This window comes from Ctenocephalides felis, unplaced genomic scaffold (genome assembly GCF_003426905.1).
Source record: "Ctenocephalides felis isolate EL2017-DRISC unplaced genomic scaffold, ASM342690v1 CF-g0.4_SCAFFOLD_00845, whole genome shotgun sequence".
In the NCBI taxonomy this organism is placed as follows: Eukaryota; Metazoa; Arthropoda; class Insecta; order Siphonaptera; family Pulicidae; genus Ctenocephalides; species Ctenocephalides felis.
In genome coordinates, this window is record NW_020536999.1 from 53,796,985 (window position 1) to 53,817,874 (window position 20,890).

The following is a 20,890-nucleotide window of genomic DNA, read 5'->3' on the forward strand; positions in this document are numbered from 1 at the left end:
AAAAACAAGTTAGCTGAAATTGAAAATGTTGCTTCAAGAAGATTAAATGTGCTTAGGGAAAGTAATGAAGACGCTTACAAGGCAACATTGTGGCTGAGAGAAAATGAGAACAAGTTTTCAGAATAAAATATATCCCCCTATATTAATTGAGGTTTTACGATTTTTTTTGTTTTACAAGATATATTAATTTTTTTTATTTAAATCCCGTAGGGTAAGTTACAACAATCGCGAAAAAATCGAAAATGAAAATTTTTATACATTTGAACATTTTGGCATACTTCAGAAAAAAGTGTCTATATGTGCATATACAAAAAAAATTGAAACAATTTTTTTAAAAAGCAATTGTTCTGTTGATACAAGCAGAAAGTTCTTTAAATCATTAAAATCGGACGCTTAGTTCTCTCAAAAACTGCAATTTTTTGCAAATTTAGCTTTGTATTTTCGAAATGGCCAGACCTACCTTTGCCAAAACTAATTACCTCTTCTCCAATAATTAGAAATTGAATGTCTTTTCATTCAAATTGGATACTCTGTTCTCTCAAAAACTCGATTTGTATTTTCTGCAGTCTTTGCTCCCTATCTCCGTAACGGCTGGACCTGCCTCTGCCAAAAACAAATCAGCACATCTCCCTATCAATAGGAATCGAATGTTTTTTGAACCATTCAAATCAGTTGATCCGTGCGCCCGAAAACGTGAACAAAAAATTGTATTCATACATTCATACATACACACACACCCACATCAATTTTTTCTGAGGTATCCCAAAATGTTCAGAAAACTTGAAAACGTGAAGAAAGTAAACTTTCAATTTTGATTTTTGGACGATTACAATAACTTAACCTTCGGGTGTTAATAATTCTATTGTTTTCAGAATTAAAAAAAACAAATGTTACCAAAAACCATGAGTTTCAAAAAGCATTAAAATTGCAAAAAAAAATCTTTAAAAAAATATTTGCTTTCAAAATTTTCAATAATTTTCAAGTTTTTAACAAGTTTAAATTGCCTTAACAATGCTAGGAATGTTTTGAAATATATTGAATTTTTTGTTTACATACTTTCTAATATGTTCACAGAACATTTTATAAGCTTATTATTGTGTTACAGTTAAATGTGAAGAACCCAGAGCATTCTAAATTTCTGGAAAATACTATTAGCAAAGAGATTTATTAGCTTTACTTGTGAAAATATTGAAGATAGATAATAATTTTTGTTAAAACAGTTAAAATGGAAATGAAACTTAAAGTGTCGGCAGTGTGTTCACCTCCAGGTTATTTGAAAACTTATGTTCCTAGATTATCTATTGACAATATAAAGTAAGGGCTTTATAATTAAAAAATATTGTTAGGATTCTAAAAATAGTCATGTATAATGAACTTGCAGGAGATACGGATTTTTTTCCTACATGCTGCAGTTGATTGATGGACCGGAACCAGTGTTATCATTTCTTTGTAAAACATATCAAGTTCATAATATACCGATTGGCACAGCACAAACTGATAAGATTGCTGATGAAGTCCCTTCATCAATACAATTGTTTTATTATTCGGGTATATATTATATATTTATGATTAAGATCATTATCAAGCTTGCAGCTTGTGTATATGTGTTCATTTTCTAGATACATTTCGATATACAACAATAATATCATCATACAGTGGAGAAAAATCAGTTACTACAGTACCAATAGGAAATAGAAATCTTTTAAACCACAATGTTGATAAAACATTAGAGCAGAAATATAAGCAGAAGTAAGATTAGTATTTAGTTATACATTATTAGTTGCCTTCTGATATCCAGCTCAATTTTTTTAAATTTATTTTCAGATTACAATTATTAGTTAGATCTAGTGATGACTTGAGAAACAACATATCTATGATTGAAACTTCTATGAAAGAATTATGTGTGAAACGAGATCAAATTTCTGAAAAGCGTAAAGGACTTCAAGAACAGAAACAAAATTTGGATATTATATCAAATAAAATAAAAATAGAGGAAATAAAGTTAAAATCCTTACAATCAGAGACATTTGACATGAAGTTCGAACAGAAAGAATTGGATGATTTTTTATTACAAACACTTACAAAAATAAAAACATTACATAAAGATGTGCAAAAAAGAATCAATTTATTGATTCAAAAAAATCATGAACAAGCAAATGATAACATATTAGTAAGACAACTTAAGAAACTATGAATATGAAGCAATCGATTTACTTACAAGCAAAAGATGATTTAAATAGCGCAGAGGTATTATTTAAATCCTATAAATTTTTGTTAATACATATGTGCAGGTTGTATTTATTTAGAATATATGTATATTGTTTATATTTTGAAATAATTTTCAGAAAACTTTACATAACATAATGAAGGTCTATGAACACAGAAAAACCGAAGCAAAAGATAATACAATGAACTTTCATTTTTTCTGATAATTTAGCTCCAGATGATGAGAATTTTCCTAATAAAAATAAATTTAATAAAATGCCAACAGAAATTGATGTTTTAGAAGATATGATTGAGGAACAACAAAGCCGTGCGGATATGTTGAATGTAGGAGACGGTAATGTAAGTAAAACTTGCTTCTAAATATGTGAAAATGTGAAAATAAAGTGAAAGTAATAATTATATTTTAAGGATTATCAAGACTATCATCAAAGAAGGGAACTCATTGGAAGTACATCTGAAACTTTAGAAAGAAATACGGCTCTGATACAGGACAATATCAGACAATCGAATGAATTGGGAAAAGTGTGGAAAGAAAATATTACAAGTTTGATAGAGAAAATTGGAACTAATTTTGGTAGATATATGAATCATTTGCAGTGTGCTGGCGATGTTACTTTGATCTCTCCTGCTGATCCGGTAATTTTTATTATTATTTTACTTCTTTTAAAGCAATTCTATGTTAAAAATATTTCTTTTAAACAGTATTTTGCGATTTATTATGAAATGAAATATTTATACTATATTAATTATAAATATTTAAATAAGTAGTTAATAAGTAACCCCTTAACTTACGATTTATATTCAAAAATGTTGGGCCAAATGTTTGTTATGCAAGTTGACGCGTGGTCGTGTCTTTTTTTCCACATAGCGTACAGTTTATCAGAAAAATAAAAATAATTTTGTGTTGTATAGTTTCGTATGAATATTATGTAATATTCGAGATCACCGTACCGGACCATGCCCGTAATGCGTAATATTTGCTTTTGGTCCGATTATCGTACATGGGCTACGCTCGTCATTGTAAGTTAAGGGGCTAATTTGTCTTATTATAGACAAAAATCCTTTTTACCTTGAAAAAAACCTGCTTTACTAATATCATTATTAATTTTTCAAGGATGACTATAAAGAATATGGTGTAAGTATTAAGGTTCGATTTCGAGGCGCCGAAGTAATGCAAGAACTAAATCGGTATACTCAATCTGGAGGAGAACGGGCTGTTGCCACAGCCATTTATTTATTATCACTTCAGGAATTAACGACCGTTCCATTTCGATGTGTAGATGAAATTAATCAAGGAATGGATCCCATAAATGAAAGAAGAGTCTTTGAATTACTCACAAAAGTAACTAACAAACAAAATGTTGCACAGTACTTTTTACTCACCCCAAAGGTAAATGAATAAAAAACTTCTTGTTATCTTCCATTTTATTGTCCAATGTCGTTATTATTGTCTATTGATTGTTTTATATAATGTTTCAGCTTCTTCCAGGACTGCCTTATACTCCAAACATTGCAGTTCATTGCATTTATAGTGGGGCTATGAGAATTGAAAACAAGAGAATTTGTAGAAATATTACTGATTAATAAGGGAATATTACTGATTAATTAATAATAAGAAAATTAAGCATGTAAAATTCTGTATTGAATTAAAGTTATTATAATTCACAGTATTAAATAAATTAAGATTTCATAAATGAAAGTCATTTTATTAAAAAAAAAAAAAACGATCTTAGTGTTACTATCTCTAAGGTATTCATAAGGCTAAAAGACATTGAAAATTTTCACATTAAAAGTCAATTTATACTACCATATCAGATTACAAGGAAAATTGTGGTAGGTTTTGGTTTAGACAACCAGGCACAATTAATTTGATCAGTAATATTTTTTATAATATAATTCAAGGTTTAAAGTTTAAAACATTTTCTTCAGCTTAGACTTACTTCGAATTATTTCAAACACAAAACATATCAAAGATATTACAACACCTAGTCCCCATATAGTAAATACGCCAATTAAATGTTCTAAAGTTAATATTTCCGGTTCCCCTTGTGAAGTTTTACTTTGCAATGAAAGAAGTATCCCTTGTTGCACTTTGAAATCTTGATGGGCATTTGATACCTGCAATTATTAAAATATATATATATATATATATATATATATATATATATATATATATCTACATAATTCAAAGTAACTACTATCATAACATACTACAAAGTAACTATATATCTACATATATATAAAAATAAGTCGGGTTTTCTTCCTGACGATATAACTCCAGAACGCACGAACCGATTTCAACAATTTTGAATTCATTAGAAATGGGCTCCGCAAGGTTTATAGCTGCAAAAATTAATGGTGCATGGCATCGTGCCTTAACGCAAATTGCTGGAACTTCACACACCGTAATTAAAAATTCGAGTAATGAAAATAATCAATAATTTAGTTTTAAATAATTTCAAATAGTTTCAAATAGATTATCTAGATAATTTATCTACATATATATATATAAAAATAAGTCGGGTTTTCCTTCCTGACGATATAACTCCAGAACGCACCAACTGATTTGGACAATTTTGCATTCGTTGGAAAGGTCTCAGGCTCCGCAAGGTTTATAGCTAAGAAAATTAGTGGTGCATGACATTAAACGTTACCAAAGAGCACTTCAATGAAACGGATAATTTGCGGATTCACTTTCATTTACCTAGAGAAGTTCAACTAAAAACACTTCATTTTTGTAATCGAAATAAATTCATTACTGTTGTATAATAAAATCAAATTTTTCCTTTTCAAACATAAAACAAACAAAAAGTTACTTCATCTTTCTCACAAAACCATCTGGTGGCGAAACGGAGTTTGTCGGGTTTGCTAGTATATATATATATATATATATATATATATATATATATATATATATATATATATAAGAACGCATTGCACCAGTTTTATAGTGGTTCAAGTAACGGTACCCGTCAGGGTTATACAACCTGCTGCAATGCGCCAGGGGTATGAAACCCTTACAATAATATTATATTTTTATAAAATAAGGTTCATTACATATCAATACCCACTCACACTCACACACACACATACATGCATTTTTTCTAAGGTATGCCAAAATATTCAGAGCATAGATAAAAGAAGGCCTTCAAATGTACGGGAAGTTAATAAATATACATATGTATTTATTAACATGTAATATTATATAACATTATATAATTAATACTGTAAATATATGTAGTTTAAATGTGAAAATAACATGTAAAAGAAGAAATAAATTTAAATATATTATTATCATAATTATGATAACTACTCTTAAAAATTCACCTGCATTTCCCACACATGAACTAATCCTGCTTGTACAATTTCTTGAGTCAATTTATTTAAATTGGGCGTATGAACGTTACTTTTTGGCATCATAGCAACAACGTGATCCCAGTAAATATCATCCCGCATCAATCTCAAGCCGGGCACTGCATTTGCCGTAAGATAATCACCAACAGCAAAGTGACCTAAAAAAATTTTGAGACCAGAAATAACAGCAAGTGATTACCAGTTATCAATTCAAAGACAATCATCGACTATTAATTATGATTGTTCATTTTGAACATTCGACTACAGACTGGATGATCTATCGGCGTCTTGGTTCTTTACTGACATGAATGTCTTGATACTAAAAATTATATACATCATAGAAATGTAAGAAGGAGTTATTGGCTAAAATAAAGTATTCATTTAATACTGATTATTTTTAAAATTAAAATTATCTCTGTACACTTACAAAAGTATTTGTAAACCTAAGTTTTAATTTCAATGTTCTTCACAATTACCTGCTGGCAATCTCTCCACACCAAAGCATAATGTCGATCAAGGACACTTTGTGAAGCTCTTCTTTCTGTTAGCACGCGGAATGTGGATAAAAGTGCTACTATATCATCCTGAAATAATATATATATATATATATATATAATATTATATATTATATGTATATATACATGATGATAGTAAATATTACTGTAGTAAACTTCACAATGACTAGAAATATACTAACACGATCGTCCGCCAAGCATTGAAAAAATGAAACCTGTCCCAGTCGATCCCCAAAGAAGTTGGCTAACTCGTAAATCATGAACCGAGTCTATTGGCGGTTCAAATCTAAACGTAAGAAAACATAATTTATATAAGCGTACAGCATTACATTCGAGGTACATCATCCCATCCTATAGCAAAAGTCTTTGTGGTGCAAAGTCATTCAAATTTAAATAAGTCACATTACACTGAAGAGGTAAATCAGACAAAAAATTTAATAACAATTTACAATATTAAATTTATGATAAGATCTGTTAAACTTTATCACAAATAACAAATACTGTCTGGAGTCTAGACAGTATTAGAGTAGTATAAACTCAGAATAATTGTTAATAATTGTTTGTTAGTTAATTAAATTAACTACCATGTACTTTATAATAAAAATCTTGTTACATACCTGGGTACGGTCATAATGCTGCTAAAACCTGCTCCATATATTAAGCCAAGTATTAAACCGCAAACTAGGAAAAGGGCAATGATTCCAACCCTTGCACCTCCTCCAACTTTTCCCATTGCTCCTTGCGCAAGATAAATTCCCATTACAGTCATAAAAGCATGTCCTAATCGATCTTGCCGATCTTTTCCCCGAGCTACGCAGATCATCAGACTGGAAGATACAAATCCTATAAAAACACAAATCCACAATGCTTTGGAGAATGGTTGAGCTGGCATAAAGAACGCAGATAATCGCCTATAAAAAATTTAAAACAGTTTATGATAACCATAAATAGCTTGCTTTAATAAATGCACACCTTGGTTTTGGAGCAACACAAGTTACGCCTGTGCGAGTAAGTGGAGCAGCCAGATCTAAGTAATGATACTCATGATACCAGAGACAAAGCGCTGCTACTCCGGCGTCTGCTTCGCGTCTGAGAACCGCTCCAAGCAGTCCTGTTCCATTCTTTTCGTCCCAAATGTCTCCCCACTTTTCAAACTCGTCTAAATGAATAAAACATTTTCAAACCTAATGTTGAAAAAAAATTGTATATGTAAAACGCGATGTTATTGCCATATCAATTATTTATTTCAAGAATATTTCTATTGGGTTGTTCGGAAAATAACTTCGTTTTCATAGACATTTTGACGCGTAATTTTCGTACAATAAACAACTATTTTAATAAATTATATTTATTGGCAGTTTTGATCGAACATCTTTTGTCATGTTTCTGGTATTAGCATAATTCCGTAATAATAAATAGTACGGGAGCCAGCAACGTTTTCGAGCAAGCATTTTAGTCAGGCTGGTTTTTTGGTATGTGGTCCTTGGTGCTCTCTCGGTTAGGGTAAGGGCCGTCTGGCAGCTGGAAGTGGTTGCGTTAATTAGTGCGCAGCCAATTTGTACAGCGCGATTTCAAAATTTTGAAAGCATTTTAGTCAGCCCAATTTTCGTTTTTTTGACTTCGAATAGGTTCACCAGACTCAAATTTTTTGTTGCCAGACATTTTGGGCGCTGCTAAATATGTGCCAGACGCCAATTTATTTATTATTTTTTTTAAAAATTCAAATCATTTTAGTCCGTCTGAAATTTTAGTATTATGTTCGTTAAGGGTCAAAACACGTAAAATTAATTTGCCAGACGTTTCTGCGGTTGTTAACCATGTCTGGCAAGCAAAAATGTCTGGCAATATGATACTAGTTTATAGCATTTTAGTCAGTCCAATTTTCATTTTTTGACTTGATATTTGATTTGATAACTTGAATAAGTTATTCAGATTCACATTTTTGTTGCCAGTCATTTTGGTCGCTGCCAAATATGTACAAGACGCCAATTTATTCATTATTTTTTTTTTAAATTTCAAATCATTTTAGTTTGTCTGTAATTTTAATATTATGTTCATTAAGGGTCAAGAAACATAAAATTAATTTGCCAGACGTTTCTGCGGTTGTTAAGCATGTCTGGCAACGAAAAAAGTCTGGCAATATGATACTAGTAGACGCAATTTTTTTTTATCACTAAGTTAACTGAGTCGAATGTCTTCATTTTACATGATACATGTAATACTATTGGTACATGTACATATTACATGGCTTTAGCAGCAACTAATTGTAACACATACCTATACTTAATACTAATAATACTAGTTTTGCTACCTTACCAGTTCGAGCTATCCCTAGAATAGAATCTTAAAATTCTAGCATATATATAATATATACAATATATATTGTACAGCAAACATTCTCCGCCCTTTTTTCTTTCAGCTTTTAGCTGTAAATTGAGCACTGTTTCAATCAAAGTGTATTTAATAATTCAAAAATTCAAATGGGTTCATTTTAGATCAATATGTATCACTATATAATGATAGTCATTCGACCTAGGTCTCTTAAATCAAGATTATAATTGGGAATATCGTTTTTTTTAACAACGAATAAAAACGTCTATTATACAGATTTATTCGTCTTATGGCTTAATATGATAACTGTTTAAGCACTTTGGATGTTATAACACGCCTCGCATTCATTTATACATAATTATTTCGATTAATTCCTTCAAAACAATCAGATATGCGAACCTCCCACACTGGGACAATAATACTACAATGTGATATATCAAAAGACTCGTTAAACTCATCTATCCAAAACAAATCAATGGATTTTTATTTTTCACTCATAATTCACCTTCGATGATGTATTTATAAAGGCTGCATATTATGAGAAATATGAATTTTTAATCTTCCAGATGGCAATTTGTAAGAAACGGTGATTCTAAAGAAAAATGGTATAAACACAATTTTGCAGAGAAGTTTATAACAAACACATCTGTCTAATGTAGTTACTTGATTTTTCTTATGGTTTTCTGCCTAGTAAACGTATAGCGCTCTTACGAGTATAATAGTTTTTTGTTTCATTCGCGCCAATGTATTTAGCGATTGTCTCGCTCTGTCTACTAGTATCATATTGCCAGACTTTTTTCGTTGCCAGACATGCTTAACAACCGCAGAAACGTCTGGCAAATTAATTTTATGTTTCTTGACCCTTAATGAACATAATATTAAAATTACAGACAAACTAAAATGATTTGAAATTTAAAAAAAAATTAGTGAATAAATTGGCGTCTTGCACATATTTGGCAGCGACCAAAATGACTGGCAACAAAAATGTGAATCTGAATAACTTATTCAAGTTATCAAATCAAATATCAAGTCAAAAAATGAAAATTGGACTGACTAAAATGCTATAAACTAGTATCATATTGCCAGACATTTTTGCTTGCCAGACATGGTTAACAACCGCAGAAACGTCTGGCAAATTAATTTTACGTGTTTTGACCCTTAACGAACATAATACTAAAATTTCAGACGGACTAAAATGATTTGAATTTTTAAAAAAAATAATAAATAAATTGGCGTCTGGCACATATTTAGCAGCGCCCAAAATGTCTGGCAACAAAAAATTTGAGTCTGGTGAACTATTCGAAGTCAAAAAAACGAAAATTGGGCTGACTAAAATGCTTTCAAAATTTTGAAATCGCGCTGTACAAATTGGCTGCGCACTAATTAACGCAACCACTTCCAGCTGCCAGACGGCCCTTACCCTAACCGAGAGAGCACCAAGGACCACATACCAAAAAACCAGCCTGACTAAAATGCTTGTTTTGAAAACGTTGCTGGCTCCTATACTAAAATGTTTTGGTCGTTATTGTCAAAAAAACTGATCAAAGTGCTTTTTGATAGGGTGATTTGAGGTAAAGGTTTTACCGCCTAAAAATTTTTTTAGTGGCCGGAACAAATAATGGTCCGATGATGGCAGGTCTGGAGAATATGATGAATATAAATTGTGTCCCATTCAAGCTTCAAAAGCTTTTGGCGATTGACCAAACTTATGTGAGTCTTTCGTCGGCTTGATGCAAGACTATACCTTGCTGGTGGGTTAATTCTGACCTTTTCTGTTGATCATTTAGTTTATCCAGCTGATGACATAAGGCATCCGAATTAACCGTTATGTTATCCTGGAAAAGCTGATAAATGAACAACTTCTTTAAAATATTACCAAACATACTGCATCACCCTTTTCTGGCAAATTTCAGTTCTGCACCTGTTTTGAGCAGGTTCTTTTTTTTGTTTTATGAACAATTGCGTGTATTGTATTCTTTACATCCTATTTGATATTCCTAGTGACATCGCTTCAAAACCTGATAATTTTCAAGACATTTCAGAGGCGAATTTCGGACGCCAGTGCGATGACACACGTTTCTTTCTATGATAACCATACACTGAGTTTCGAGGAAAATCCCAGACCTTTTGAGTGGTCATGAACTGTTAAATTTGATAAATTTTTACTCAGTGGGATTTCCTGTATTGTTATTCATCGGTTTTCATCAACTACTTAATGCCTTTCTCGCGTCTTTATCAGCTTCAACCGTACTTTTTGAACTTGGTGCATCTTGGACATCAAAATACCAGGAATGAAATTTAGCAAACCAATTTTATCACCGTCGTACGTCATTTCCGTACACATCGGTCAATTTCATTTTGACTTAAACAGTATTTTCACTTTTCCTATAGAAAAAGGGTATAAAATATGTCGAAATTGCTGCTCAATTTTTTCCGTATTAAAAGTGGCACCCTCTAAAAACTACTGCGTCTAATTGATTATAATTTTTTACACAAACAAACCTAAAAATATAAGCTTTCAAATCATATAATAATTATACGCTCAAATGTGATGTTAGGCTCAAAAAATATATATACAGTTAAATCCTCTGTGATAAAAAAAACGAAGTGACTTTCCGAACAACCTTAGTACCAAACCGATTTAAATAGATTGTTATAGAAGGGTTATAATTTAGAGCAGTAGGTATCTTTTGATTCCGATAAGAAAAAAAATTGACCCAAAAGATAAGAAGAAAAAGGTTAAGAGTGGACAAGCCGTACTACTTAGGGATATAAATAATAGATGTTAGTTAAATCGACTTAACTAACATTTAAAACAACGATCGTTTCAGCAACTAATACCAAGCCAAAAAAATTATATCTTATACTAAAATTATCTTACAATCTAGCAACTCAACAGTGCAGTTGTATTTCAAGCAGTACAGATGAAATGGACGAGCTTCTGTTCCGTCTAGCAATGCTAAAGAATCTTCTGGGGCTCCCTTGGTGGCGTTATTTACTACAAAATTTCCACCCCGAGCAATTTTATAAGGCTTACCTTTGATTACGGGGTTTACTATAGTATATGGTTTGTATGTGAAAGTTGAAACACGAAACGGTCGACCTGTGTAATAAATAGTAATAACTATAGTTTACATTGTAGTTAGTATTTATTAAAATAAATTTTCGATTCAATATGAAAAGTTAAGTCATCAGCTTAAGTACTTACCCATAAAATTGGTTATTTTATCAGGAAATAAATTATTCTTGTACAAAAAACTTTGATTTTGATGATAGATATCTAATAAAACTGGTTCCAATATGTTGTCTTTGCCAACAAATTTATTCGTGCTTAAATACAATGTATAATTTACTTCACAAATTAGCAGAATGTCTGGAACAACTTAAAAAAACAAAATTGCTATAAAGTCCAGCGCTGGTTGGAAATGTATATAAATAAATCAAAGTGAACTCAGAAAATTCTGAGTCATTGAGTTGATTGCCTTTAGAAAAGTACAAGCTTTTAGATAAGCTGCTTTTTGAATAAAATATCGGTGCTGAAAAAATTTCATTGATGATCCAGCAATTTGTATTTTAATTAACGCGAGGCGAAATACTATAATAACAAGCAATAAATACCTCACAAAGCCAAGATATGAAACGCAATTTAGAATTGGCACTTTGTCATCTTAAAGACGCAATATTTACAATAATTTTCTGACGCTCATAGATCTCGATTAAAAATTGTTTTTAGGTGAAATTATTTATTATTTAGATTTTAACTACTTATGAAAAATCAGTACTTTTAAAATACCTTCAAATATTTTATGATTGAAAGCTGTAGAACTTGTACAATGCTTTTTATATTTTTCATAAATAATTAACTTTCTGTTACTGCCTCTTCTATTTGATCTTATTAGTGCTTGATCATAGCAATTTAAAAATGCATCAATGTCTTCCAAAAATACAATATGAGCCTAAAGTTTTGAAAGATTGAGTTTTTAAAAATTTAATAAATTATTTTTTTACATACGTTACAAAAACTTTCAATGGACGAATATACATCTTTGCATAAATATGCATTATTTTTTGAATAAAATAATAATAACGGAATATGTAATTTCATTGAAAAAGCAGATGACCAGAAAACAGCAAGACAATATAAATCTTTGAGATGAATACTTTCTGTTGATAGAAAAAATATACGAATTATTATATATAATATCAATTATATCCTTTACTTTCAAATTTAAAATAATACCGATATAGTAAAAAAAACTTTGCAATGTATTGATTTCAATAACTGTTTCCAACATTTTGTGTGTTTACGGTTTAAAAAACTAACGTCTATTTTTCAAATTCATGTTGTATTTATATGCTTTATAATTTGGCGCTTAAGTAAATGGAAAAAAAAACTTATAATAACATTTATCACGAAAATGCAAAAAAAACATCTATAAAAATATTTGCTAAACATTACAGTGCAGTATGCATATTAAACTACTATTCGTCATAGGAAACATATAAATAATTAATATCCTTACATTACAGATAATGTGCAATAAAACGTTTCTTAAGCAAATAATAATCGATGTATTATGTAAATATTCGGAAGCACGTTTAAGGAAATATTTACTTCCAAAATTAGGTATGCGACTTTTACTGAAAATTGTCGTTATCAAAATTTGTGAAGGTACATTAGATTTAAATAAATTAATAGATAGAAATGAATAGATTTCGTTTTACTGATAGATATAAAAAGTATATCTTTCACAAATGTTTTGTTTGAATGGAAACTCGTTTGTATTTAGAATGTCTACGTGCTTTATAAAACTTAGTTTATGGAATTATACATAACCGAATGATAATAAACTCATCATTTGAATCATTTCGCTAGACTAATTCGTTTTCTAATAATTTTATTTTATTATGAAGAGAATCTAAACATATAATTCTGATGTTATGGTGTGGTTTATAGTTTTTATTTTTTTACAAACTATATAATAAATAATATTTTAAAATATCTATTATACTTTGCCAATTCTATCATATTTCATCATTATATAATCATTCAAATCACAATTTTTAAATTAAACATCGCACACTTAATTCTCTTCAAAATATTATATAACAACATGAATGTAACGTCTTGAAATTAGAAAACTTGAAATTATTTCTGCTAGATATCAAAAAATTTGCTGCAGATCTGGATCTAACAATTTTTGTTGATTGTTTTCAGAGATCTGGGACTTCTGTGCAACTTTGCAAACTGGCATTTACACCTTATTAATCGCTTCATACGTAATCGTTTAACATTATACAATAATTAGCGAAATCGCAAAAAATTATTATTCTCAAGTATACAATTTACAATTACTTATTAATTATAAATTTATAATAAATATAAATTACCAGCAATTTATGAACAAAAATGATGAAATCTCTCAGTTTTCAAATTAGATTTGTATTATTTTTAAAATGTTTACATTGTTCTATTTAAAAATTGTAATGTAGTCTGTGTCAGTAGTACAAAATTATATAAGTAGAAAATAATTGAGGTGCAAATCGTAATTATACTAATGATTATATCTTATTAAAATGATATTTTAGTGCTCTGAATATTAATTAAAAATATATTATTTATTTTTTATCAATTTATAACAGTTTTAAATTTTCTTATTTAAATAAATAACAAAAAAATCACAGATTAATTATATGATAATGTAAAGTATTTAAATGTGTTATGATTTAATCATTTTATAGTTTATAGAAATCCTACTACATGGGCTTGAAGCCTTACCCAATCAGTTAATTTTTGAGAAACTGGTTTTGATTGGCACAATGCTTCTGCGGCCTGTGATATAACAATAATATTATTATTATATCATATATTGACAATATTATAAATGACATACCCTTAAAAATTTATCTTCATTTTTTCTCATATATATGGCAGCATCCAATTCTAATTGAGCTACCTTTTCAGGTCTAGTTTCAACCATTGTAAGCATTTCAGTTAAATAAGGATTGAATCGAAAATATGTACCAGATGGTAAAAGATCATTTAGAGTTGTGTGCACGGCTGAAATACAATAAATAAAAATTATGAAAGGTCAAAATATTCATTTAATTCATGTTTTATGTATATGAAGTTTTTCTGCATCAAAAGGCAGAAATGATATACATTTTTCATCAAACAAATTATCTTTTACTAAATGCATTTTAAAGCTTTAATTAATTTATATTTATTGACATATATTTCACTCCATTAATTATTCATCAACTTTGAAATTATATTTGTGATAAATAGATATATGAAAATTACCTTCAGTGTCAGTTGCACTGCAAAGAATTTTTATAAATTTTGTTTTCCATGATGATGTACTTAAATTCTCTGAGTTTATTTGTTCAGAACTAGGTGTAGTTCTTCCAGTCCCAAAACTGATCACACATTGTATAGGAGAACCAGGCCAAAGTAATTTTGCTTCATGTATAGCTACAGCTGTTGGGTTATTAAACATGATACCACCATCCTAGAAAATAACAAAAAATATTATTATTATCAATACTAAATTAAGCCTATTAAACATATATTTTAATAGCCATATTACAGTATGGATCAGAAAAAACATATTTACCAACCTGATGAAGATAATCACCAAGCTTAAATTCTTCAAAATAAGTGGGAGCTGCACTACTTGCACGTACAGCTTCCCAGACTTTAGCACTGTGAGTTCCACAATACACTGAATGAATACGCCAAGGTAGGGTGTAGTTCCTAAACACAAATGCTGCCGTATCAGAAGCATTTGCTATGCATGATATGGCTGATAACTAAAATATTTTAATCTTGATTTCAACAATAAAATTTTTGGAACAAAAATTATTATCCATTTTTTTACCTTTGGGCAACCTGGTATTCTTGAAGTTTTAATCATCGAGATATCCCCAAGATATTCCTTCAAAAATTCTTCCCACTTTGAAGTATCATAATACGCATGACTCCAAACTAATCGAGATGTGCCGGATAATACTGATAAAGGACTGCTAGCACTAAACATTTTAGAGCTCAATTCTTTATATAGTTGTGATGTCTCATCTAAGGTTCTATTAGGTTGTGACACTTTTGCGCATAAGGAATACAATTCCATTAAAAAAAAGTTCAATGTTACTCTTTCAATCATAAAAGATATGAACAAATTCATAATAGTAAATTTATTATTTATTAGTGAAAAAAAACTTTACTATTATTATTATTAATGAAATTTTAATATGAAGTTAAAATATTTTGGATATATAAAAAGAGATTAATTTAACACATGATATCTGTATTCATACATTGTATAACATATGTATTCATATTATTTCCTACCTAATGAAAATCCCAGTATAGCGCCAGTACTAACACCCGCAATATAATCGAACATTTCAAACACTCGTTTTCCAGTAAGCTGTTCTAATTTTTTCAGCATTTCAATTACAAGAACGCCTCTGACACCGCCTCCATCAATAGATAGAATTCGTACACCCCTTCCAGGTAAGGGATCACAATATCCAATTAAGGATAGGGCTTCATTAGATTGATGAATTATTTCTTCACATTCAGCATTATGACGCAATCGCAAAATAGTACTCAGAGCACCTAACTACAACAAATCATTATTGTCTGTTGGTTGATGCTTTAAAATCATTACATTATTCATTTGGTGATAATCCTAACTCATTTGTATTAATACTTTTATCGCATGATGCCTTTCATTTGGATATAAATTCATATGGTCACAAAATTCTTTCAATCGTTGCAAAATAGAATCATCTTCTAGCATTGCCGATAGTGAAGAAACTACATGTTTTGTAACATATGCTATGTTTTTCTGCAAATGAATATGAATTTGTAGGAAAACATTTAAAAAATATTCAAAGATATTAACCCCATGCAAATATTCATATTCAACAATATTCTGTTAATACTTACACTTTTATCTGCATCTTGATTTAATTTCCAGCAATTTAATTTATCTGTCTTATCATTTTTTCCAAGTGCTTCTAAAAATGATTTGGAATGATCAGATTTGGTATCCCTAATCTTGCTATTCACCAATTCACCCTTATACCCACGGGTAATAGCTTAAAAAATTTATTATTATGGTGGGTCAAATAAAGATTCAAAAATAATTGAATTTGAGATTAATATTTTTAATAAAGTTTTATTTAATTAATAAAAATTGTTTTAAGATTGCATGTTAAAATTCATAATTTCTATATAATATTAAACTTACTTATAGAACCGTCATTATAAGGTAAAGCTGATTGAATTTTCAATATTATTTTATTCCAATCTTTGCCTAAACCAAACTGGCCTTTGTTTATAAGGTCTTTAACAGCATTTATAAGACCAAATTTTCCTGATTTATTAGACATCACCTTATTTATAATTTATGATTTTCGTTTCTAATTATTTTTTATAATTTTATTACTTTAACTTGATAAATAATTATCATCACAAAATGCTTCATGTTGCTGATATATATTACTAGATTTTCAATGCGTAAATAACTTGACATACGATTTTGACTGTTGTTTTGATGGATCATTCGACATTCGCGAATATTTTCGCACGTCAGTCGTACGTCACTGCTCAAAATCGATCACGCCACTTTAACGAGGACATAAACCTGAAAAGTTAACTGTTGTTTAAACATAAACTACTATTATTAGCATGATACTTTTACTACTAATTTATAAATAAATAAATATACATCGAAGTGGTAAATCCTTCAGAAAATAATTTGCTTATGAAATAAGACGCTTTTTTGATTGATTAAATTGAATATATATATTAAATCTATCATTATTATATATGTCTATTTGTATGTCATTTACACACATTTAGAAACAAATGAGAATTTGCAAGATTTATCTACGCGAAGTTAACTACAAATTATTGTTATTACCAGCGTAACAAATGTTTCGACACTTTAAACGGCTGAAAACCCCTGAAAACTCTTTAAACAAATGCAATTTTAAAATAATGAAGCTAAAAGCTAGTTTAAACGTCTGCAAACTCTTTAAACAAATGCAATTTTGAAATAATGAAGTTTATTAAGTAATCATTGTTCCTTAATTGAAATTATTGCGTACTTACTTGTAATTACCCACTGCGCAAAGAGAAATTGATAATTTAATTATTACTAAGAAATGCTTCTAGACATCTTCTAGAGATATTTCTGTAAGAAATGTGTACACCAATGTTAAATACGTCTTTACCGTAATTAATTATTAATAATTTATTACTATATTCCTATATTCCTATTTTCCCCCAACAGTGACGCCTGGATGAAAGAAACAAGGCATACAAGGTTATTAAAAGCGAAGATAATCACTTAAATAGGTTAGTTTGACTAATGCGAATTTACACATTGCTATTTTGAGGTTATTTGAAACGTTGTGCTGCCGTCGATATAATGACAAATAAAACTATATCTTAATTTAAATTATCTAAAATTCAAAATGGATTTTAAAGCGGATGTTCAGTATATTTCAGTTTCTTGTAATAGGACGCCAGGATGCTTAGACTGGGGCAAAAATAATAAAATTTGTTATGGAGCATGCAATTCTGTCGTCATTTGTGATCCACAATATAATAATATTTGTTATAACACTAAAACTCTATATAAACATACAGGGCGCGTGAACTGTGTACGATGGTTAGAAGGGGCTACAACAGAATTTGAAGAATTTGTTTCGGGCTCCTGTGATCAAACAGCTATAGTATGGCAGTTAAATGGCAATAGCATTAATCATACATTCATTCTAAAAGGTCATAATGGATCTATTAACGCAGTTGATGCATTGTATAAAAAGGACTTAACAACTACATATGTTGTCACGGCATCAGTGGATTCGACTGTAAAGATTTGGAAAAGAAACGATTCTGCAGATTTTACCTTACTAAATGATTTAAAATTTAATACTGCTCGTTGTTTAAGCATTAAACTTGTTGAAATGCCAAGTTCCGGTTGTGTTTTACTTGCAATTGGATTGGATAATGATAAAATTTATATATATTGTGAACAGGAAGTTGATAAAACAATAAATTTTGTCAAAGTTGAAGAGTTGATTGGACATGAAGATTGGATTCGAGGATTAGATTTTACAATAGATACAAGTGGTGATATATTTCTTGCCAGTTCATCTCAAGATACATATATTAGATTATGGAAAATATTTAAAAGAAGTGAGAATTATTCTGAAAACAACCAATATGATGAACTAGTGCAAGAAAGTCGTATATTTCAAATACATTCGATGTTGTCGCATGAAGTTTTAAATTACTCTGTAGTTTTAGAATCTGTTCTTTCAGGTCATGAAAATTGGGTTTATGGTACTCATTGGCATCAGCAGAATGAGATGCAACTTCTATCATCATCTATGGATAAAACTATGATTATTTGGAAATATGATTCTAACATGGGCATTTGGTTGGAATCTGTAAGAGTTGGTGAAGTTGGTGGAAACAGCCTTGGCTTTTATGGAGGGAAGTTCTCCCCAGATGGTAAAAGTATTATTGGGCATGGATATCAAGGGTCTTTACATTTGTGGAAGTTGTGTGAGGAAACAAATTCATGGTTACCTTCTACCACTGTCGGGGGACACTATGATGAAGTTATTGACATTTCCTGGGAGCCTTCAGGAAAATATTTGCTCTCAACAAGTTGTGATCAAACAACAAGACTTCATGCTGAGTGGAAACGAAAAGGTTCTGAAATACTAACATGGCATGAAATGGGGAGACCTCAAGTGCATGGTTATGATATGTCTTGCGTAGCATCGTTGTCATGTTATCACTTTGCTTCAGCAGCAGAAGAGAAAATTATTAGATTATTCCAAGCAACACACAATTTTGTAGAGAATTTTAGGAATTTGACTTCACTCAGTCATGATCCTGATGGCGATATTATATTGCAAACATCTTCTAAAGGCGCATCTGTTCCTTCTTTAGGCTTGTCCAATAAGGCTGTGTATGACGACAAGGAAGAAGTAGAAGAAAAGCATGTTAAAGATATGTATCCTGAAAATTATTTTGTTTCGCTTGCTCTACAAGAGCCACCTACTGAAGATAATCTGATGCAAAACACATTGTGGCCTGAAGTTCAAAAGCTGTATGGTCATGGTTATGAAATTTATTGCATTGCTTGTAGTATTGATAATAAGATTATTGCATCAGCTTGTAAAGCTAACAACACTGAACATGCATCAATAATTTTATGGAATGCCACCACAGGTGAACTAATTCAAAAACTGCCTTCCCATCAGCTCACAGTTACCCAATTAGAATTTTCTCCCAACAATCAATACTTACTTTCAGTTTCCAGAGATAGGCGTTGGACTATATTTCAACGCTCAAATGATGATTTATTTCATAGTATAGCAACAACAAATAAACAAAATGGAATACACTCTAGAATTATTTGGTGCTGTTGTTGGACTAGTGATTCTGAATATTTTTTGACAGGATCCAGAGAGGGAAAAGTTGTCATGTGGGGTAAGCAACCGGAAACTAAAACAGACTCTACTTTGGGACCATTTTCATCTATTGGCTCACCCATAAACATTGCAGACTCAGTAACAGCAATCGCCGTTGCACCAAAACTATTACCAAATGGTAATTATTTACTGGCTATTGGCACTGAGTCAGGAAAAATTCACTTATATGATTGCAGCATTAGCAAATTAAAAATGGAAAGTTTATGTGTAAATTTATCAATAATGGATGAAGAGTTAGCACATCATTTGACAGTCAAGAGATTGAGGTTTAGACCAAATTCTAATGATTGTTTGGCTAGCTGTGGTTCTGATCATGTCATTAAAATTTATTCTTTTAACATAAAATAAAACAAATTGTTTTATTATTTTAATTTGTTCTTATTTTTCATAGATTAAAATAATTGTTTTTTTTTAATGTAACAAACATAAAAGATGTGATATTTTCACCTAAAGAGAAACAGAATTTTTTGCACAATATATACATACATATATTTATACTACTTATTAATTTTATTATAAAAGCTTATTTTATGATCAAAGTGTGTTTTATTTGAGTTTGTACATATTTCTCAACTAAATAAATACAATCAAATATGTGCAAATATATACAATCGTTTCTTACTAATAATATGCTAACAATCATAATAAGATAACAATCGCATGAATATATTTTATTATATTATTGTATAGGATTGCAATAAAAGTTGCAGTCCTAGACAATATTAGAATATAATGATTGCTTTATTTAATGAGTTTATAAACTCTACTCAACTTTATAAAGTGTCAAAATTGCTGTAAAAATTGTAGCAATATATAGATTATATTTAAATATTTTATAATTATTATATGAATACATTTTAATAGAACCTATCCCTGTACCTTCACAAATATTTAAAATATGCTCTAGTATATTCATAGATCGATAAGTTGCTATATCA

At 29.9% G+C, this 20,890-nt stretch overlaps 5 protein-coding genes across 5 annotated transcripts; 3 read left to right on the forward strand and 2 right to left on the reverse strand.

Moving 5' to 3' along the window:
* The first annotated feature begins 1,214 nt into the window (after positions 1 to 1,214).
* On the forward strand, positions 1,215 to 2,194 carry LOC113385521 (structural maintenance of chromosomes protein 5-like). Its single transcript, XM_026623378.1, has 4 exons — positions 1,215 to 1,314; positions 1,382 to 1,548; positions 1,620 to 1,749; positions 1,825 to 2,194. The coding sequence occupies exons 1-4, from the start codon at positions 1,226 to 1,228 to the stop codon at positions 2,192 to 2,194; spliced, it is 756 nt and encodes a 251-aa protein (XP_026479163.1). The 5' UTR covers positions 1,215 to 1,225.
* Positions 2,195 to 2,432: 238 nt separating this feature from the next.
* Positions 2,433 to 3,810, forward strand: LOC113364131 (structural maintenance of chromosomes protein 5-like). The gene is made up of 4 exons (XM_026606610.1): positions 2,433 to 2,565; positions 2,635 to 2,862; positions 3,341 to 3,616; positions 3,706 to 3,810. Exons 1-4 carry the CDS (start codon positions 2,482 to 2,484, stop codon positions 3,808 to 3,810), a joined length of 693 nt encoding a protein of 230 aa, XP_026462395.1. The 5' UTR covers positions 2,433 to 2,481.
* A 327-nt stretch (positions 3,811 to 4,137) lies between these two features.
* On the reverse strand, positions 4,138 to 12,470 carry LOC113385532 (glutamate [NMDA] receptor subunit 1-like). Its single transcript, XM_026623387.1, has 10 exons — positions 12,439 to 12,470; positions 11,635 to 11,756; positions 11,308 to 11,529; positions 7,068 to 7,254; positions 6,713 to 7,006; positions 6,345 to 6,381; positions 6,057 to 6,164; positions 5,850 to 5,943; positions 5,554 to 5,738; positions 4,138 to 4,344 (listed from the first exon to the last, which is right to left on the reverse strand). Exons 1-10 carry the CDS (start codon positions 12,468 to 12,470, stop codon positions 4,138 to 4,140), a joined length of 1,488 nt encoding a protein of 495 aa, XP_026479172.1.
* A 1,458-nt stretch (positions 12,471 to 13,928) lies between these two features.
* LOC113364128 (calcium-independent phospholipase A2-gamma-like) lies at positions 13,929 to 17,276 on the reverse strand. Its single transcript, XM_026606602.1, has 10 exons — positions 17,165 to 17,276; positions 16,685 to 17,080; positions 16,381 to 16,532; positions 16,142 to 16,279; positions 15,778 to 16,051; positions 15,308 to 15,528; positions 15,048 to 15,239; positions 14,731 to 14,938; positions 14,321 to 14,487; positions 13,929 to 14,259 (listed from the first exon to the last, which is right to left on the reverse strand). The coding sequence occupies exons 2-10, from the start codon at positions 16,824 to 16,826 to the stop codon at positions 14,170 to 14,172; spliced, it is 1,584 nt and encodes a 527-aa protein (XP_026462387.1). The 5' UTR covers positions 16,827 to 17,080; positions 17,165 to 17,276; the 3' UTR covers positions 13,929 to 14,169.
* A 542-nt stretch (positions 17,277 to 17,818) lies between these two features.
* LOC113364125 (probable elongator complex protein 2) lies at positions 17,819 to 20,491 on the forward strand. Its single transcript, XM_026606599.1, has one exon. It carries the CDS (start codon positions 17,916 to 17,918, stop codon positions 20,298 to 20,300), a length of 2,385 nt encoding a protein of 794 aa, XP_026462384.1. The 5' UTR covers positions 17,819 to 17,915; the 3' UTR covers positions 20,301 to 20,491.
* The last annotated feature ends 399 nt before the right edge of the window (positions 20,492 to 20,890 follow it).

Bases quoted from the DNA above. Each gene is read 5' to 3' on its own strand.
- LOC113385521 (XM_026623378.1), top strand. From the start codon at position 1,226: ATGGAAATGAAACTTAAAGTGTCGGCAGTGTGTTCACCTCCAGGTTAT. The intron at 1,315-1,381 runs GTAAGGGCTTTA...ATGAACTTGCAG, and splicing joins TTATCTATTGACAATATAAA to GAGATACGGATTTTTTTCCT. The intron at 1,750-1,824 runs GTAAGATTAGTA...ATTTATTTTCAG, and splicing joins GAGCAGAAATATAAGCAGAA to ATTACAATTATTAGTTAGAT.
- LOC113364131 (XM_026606610.1), top strand. From the start codon at position 2,482: ATGCCAACAGAAATTGATGTTTTAGAAGATATGATTGAGGAACAACAA. The intron at 2,566-2,634 runs GTAAGTAAAACT...TTATATTTTAAG, and splicing joins TGAATGTAGGAGACGGTAAT to GATTATCAAGACTATCATCA. The intron at 3,617-3,705 runs GTAAATGAATAA...ATAATGTTTCAG, and splicing joins ACTTTTTACTCACCCCAAAG to CTTCTTCCAGGACTGCCTTA.
- LOC113385532 (XM_026623387.1), bottom strand. From the start codon at position 12,470: ATGTATATTCGTCCATTGAAAGTTTTTGTAAC. The intron at 11,757-12,438 runs GTATGTAAAAAA...ATTGTATTTAAG, and splicing joins CCATTGAAAGTTTTTGTAAC to CACGAATAAATTTGTTGGCA. The intron at 6,382-6,712 runs GTATGTAACAAG...TCTTACGTTTAG, and splicing joins AGCATTATGACCGTACCCAG to ATTTGAACCGCCAATAGACT.
- LOC113364128 (XM_026606602.1), bottom strand. From the start codon at position 16,826: ATGTCTAATAAATCAGGAAAATTTGGTCTTATAAATGCTGTTAAAGAC. The intron at 16,280-16,380 runs GTAAGTATTAAC...ATTCATTTGCAG, and splicing joins ATCAAGATGCAGATAAAAGT to AAAAACATAGCATATGTTAC. The intron at 15,240-15,307 runs GTAAAAAAATGG...AAAATATTTTAG, and splicing joins GAATACCAGGTTGCCCAAAG to TTATCAGCCATATCATGCAT.
- LOC113364125 (XM_026606599.1), top strand. From the start codon at position 17,916: ATGGATTTTAAAGCGGATGTTCAGTATATTTCAGTTTCTTGTAATAGG.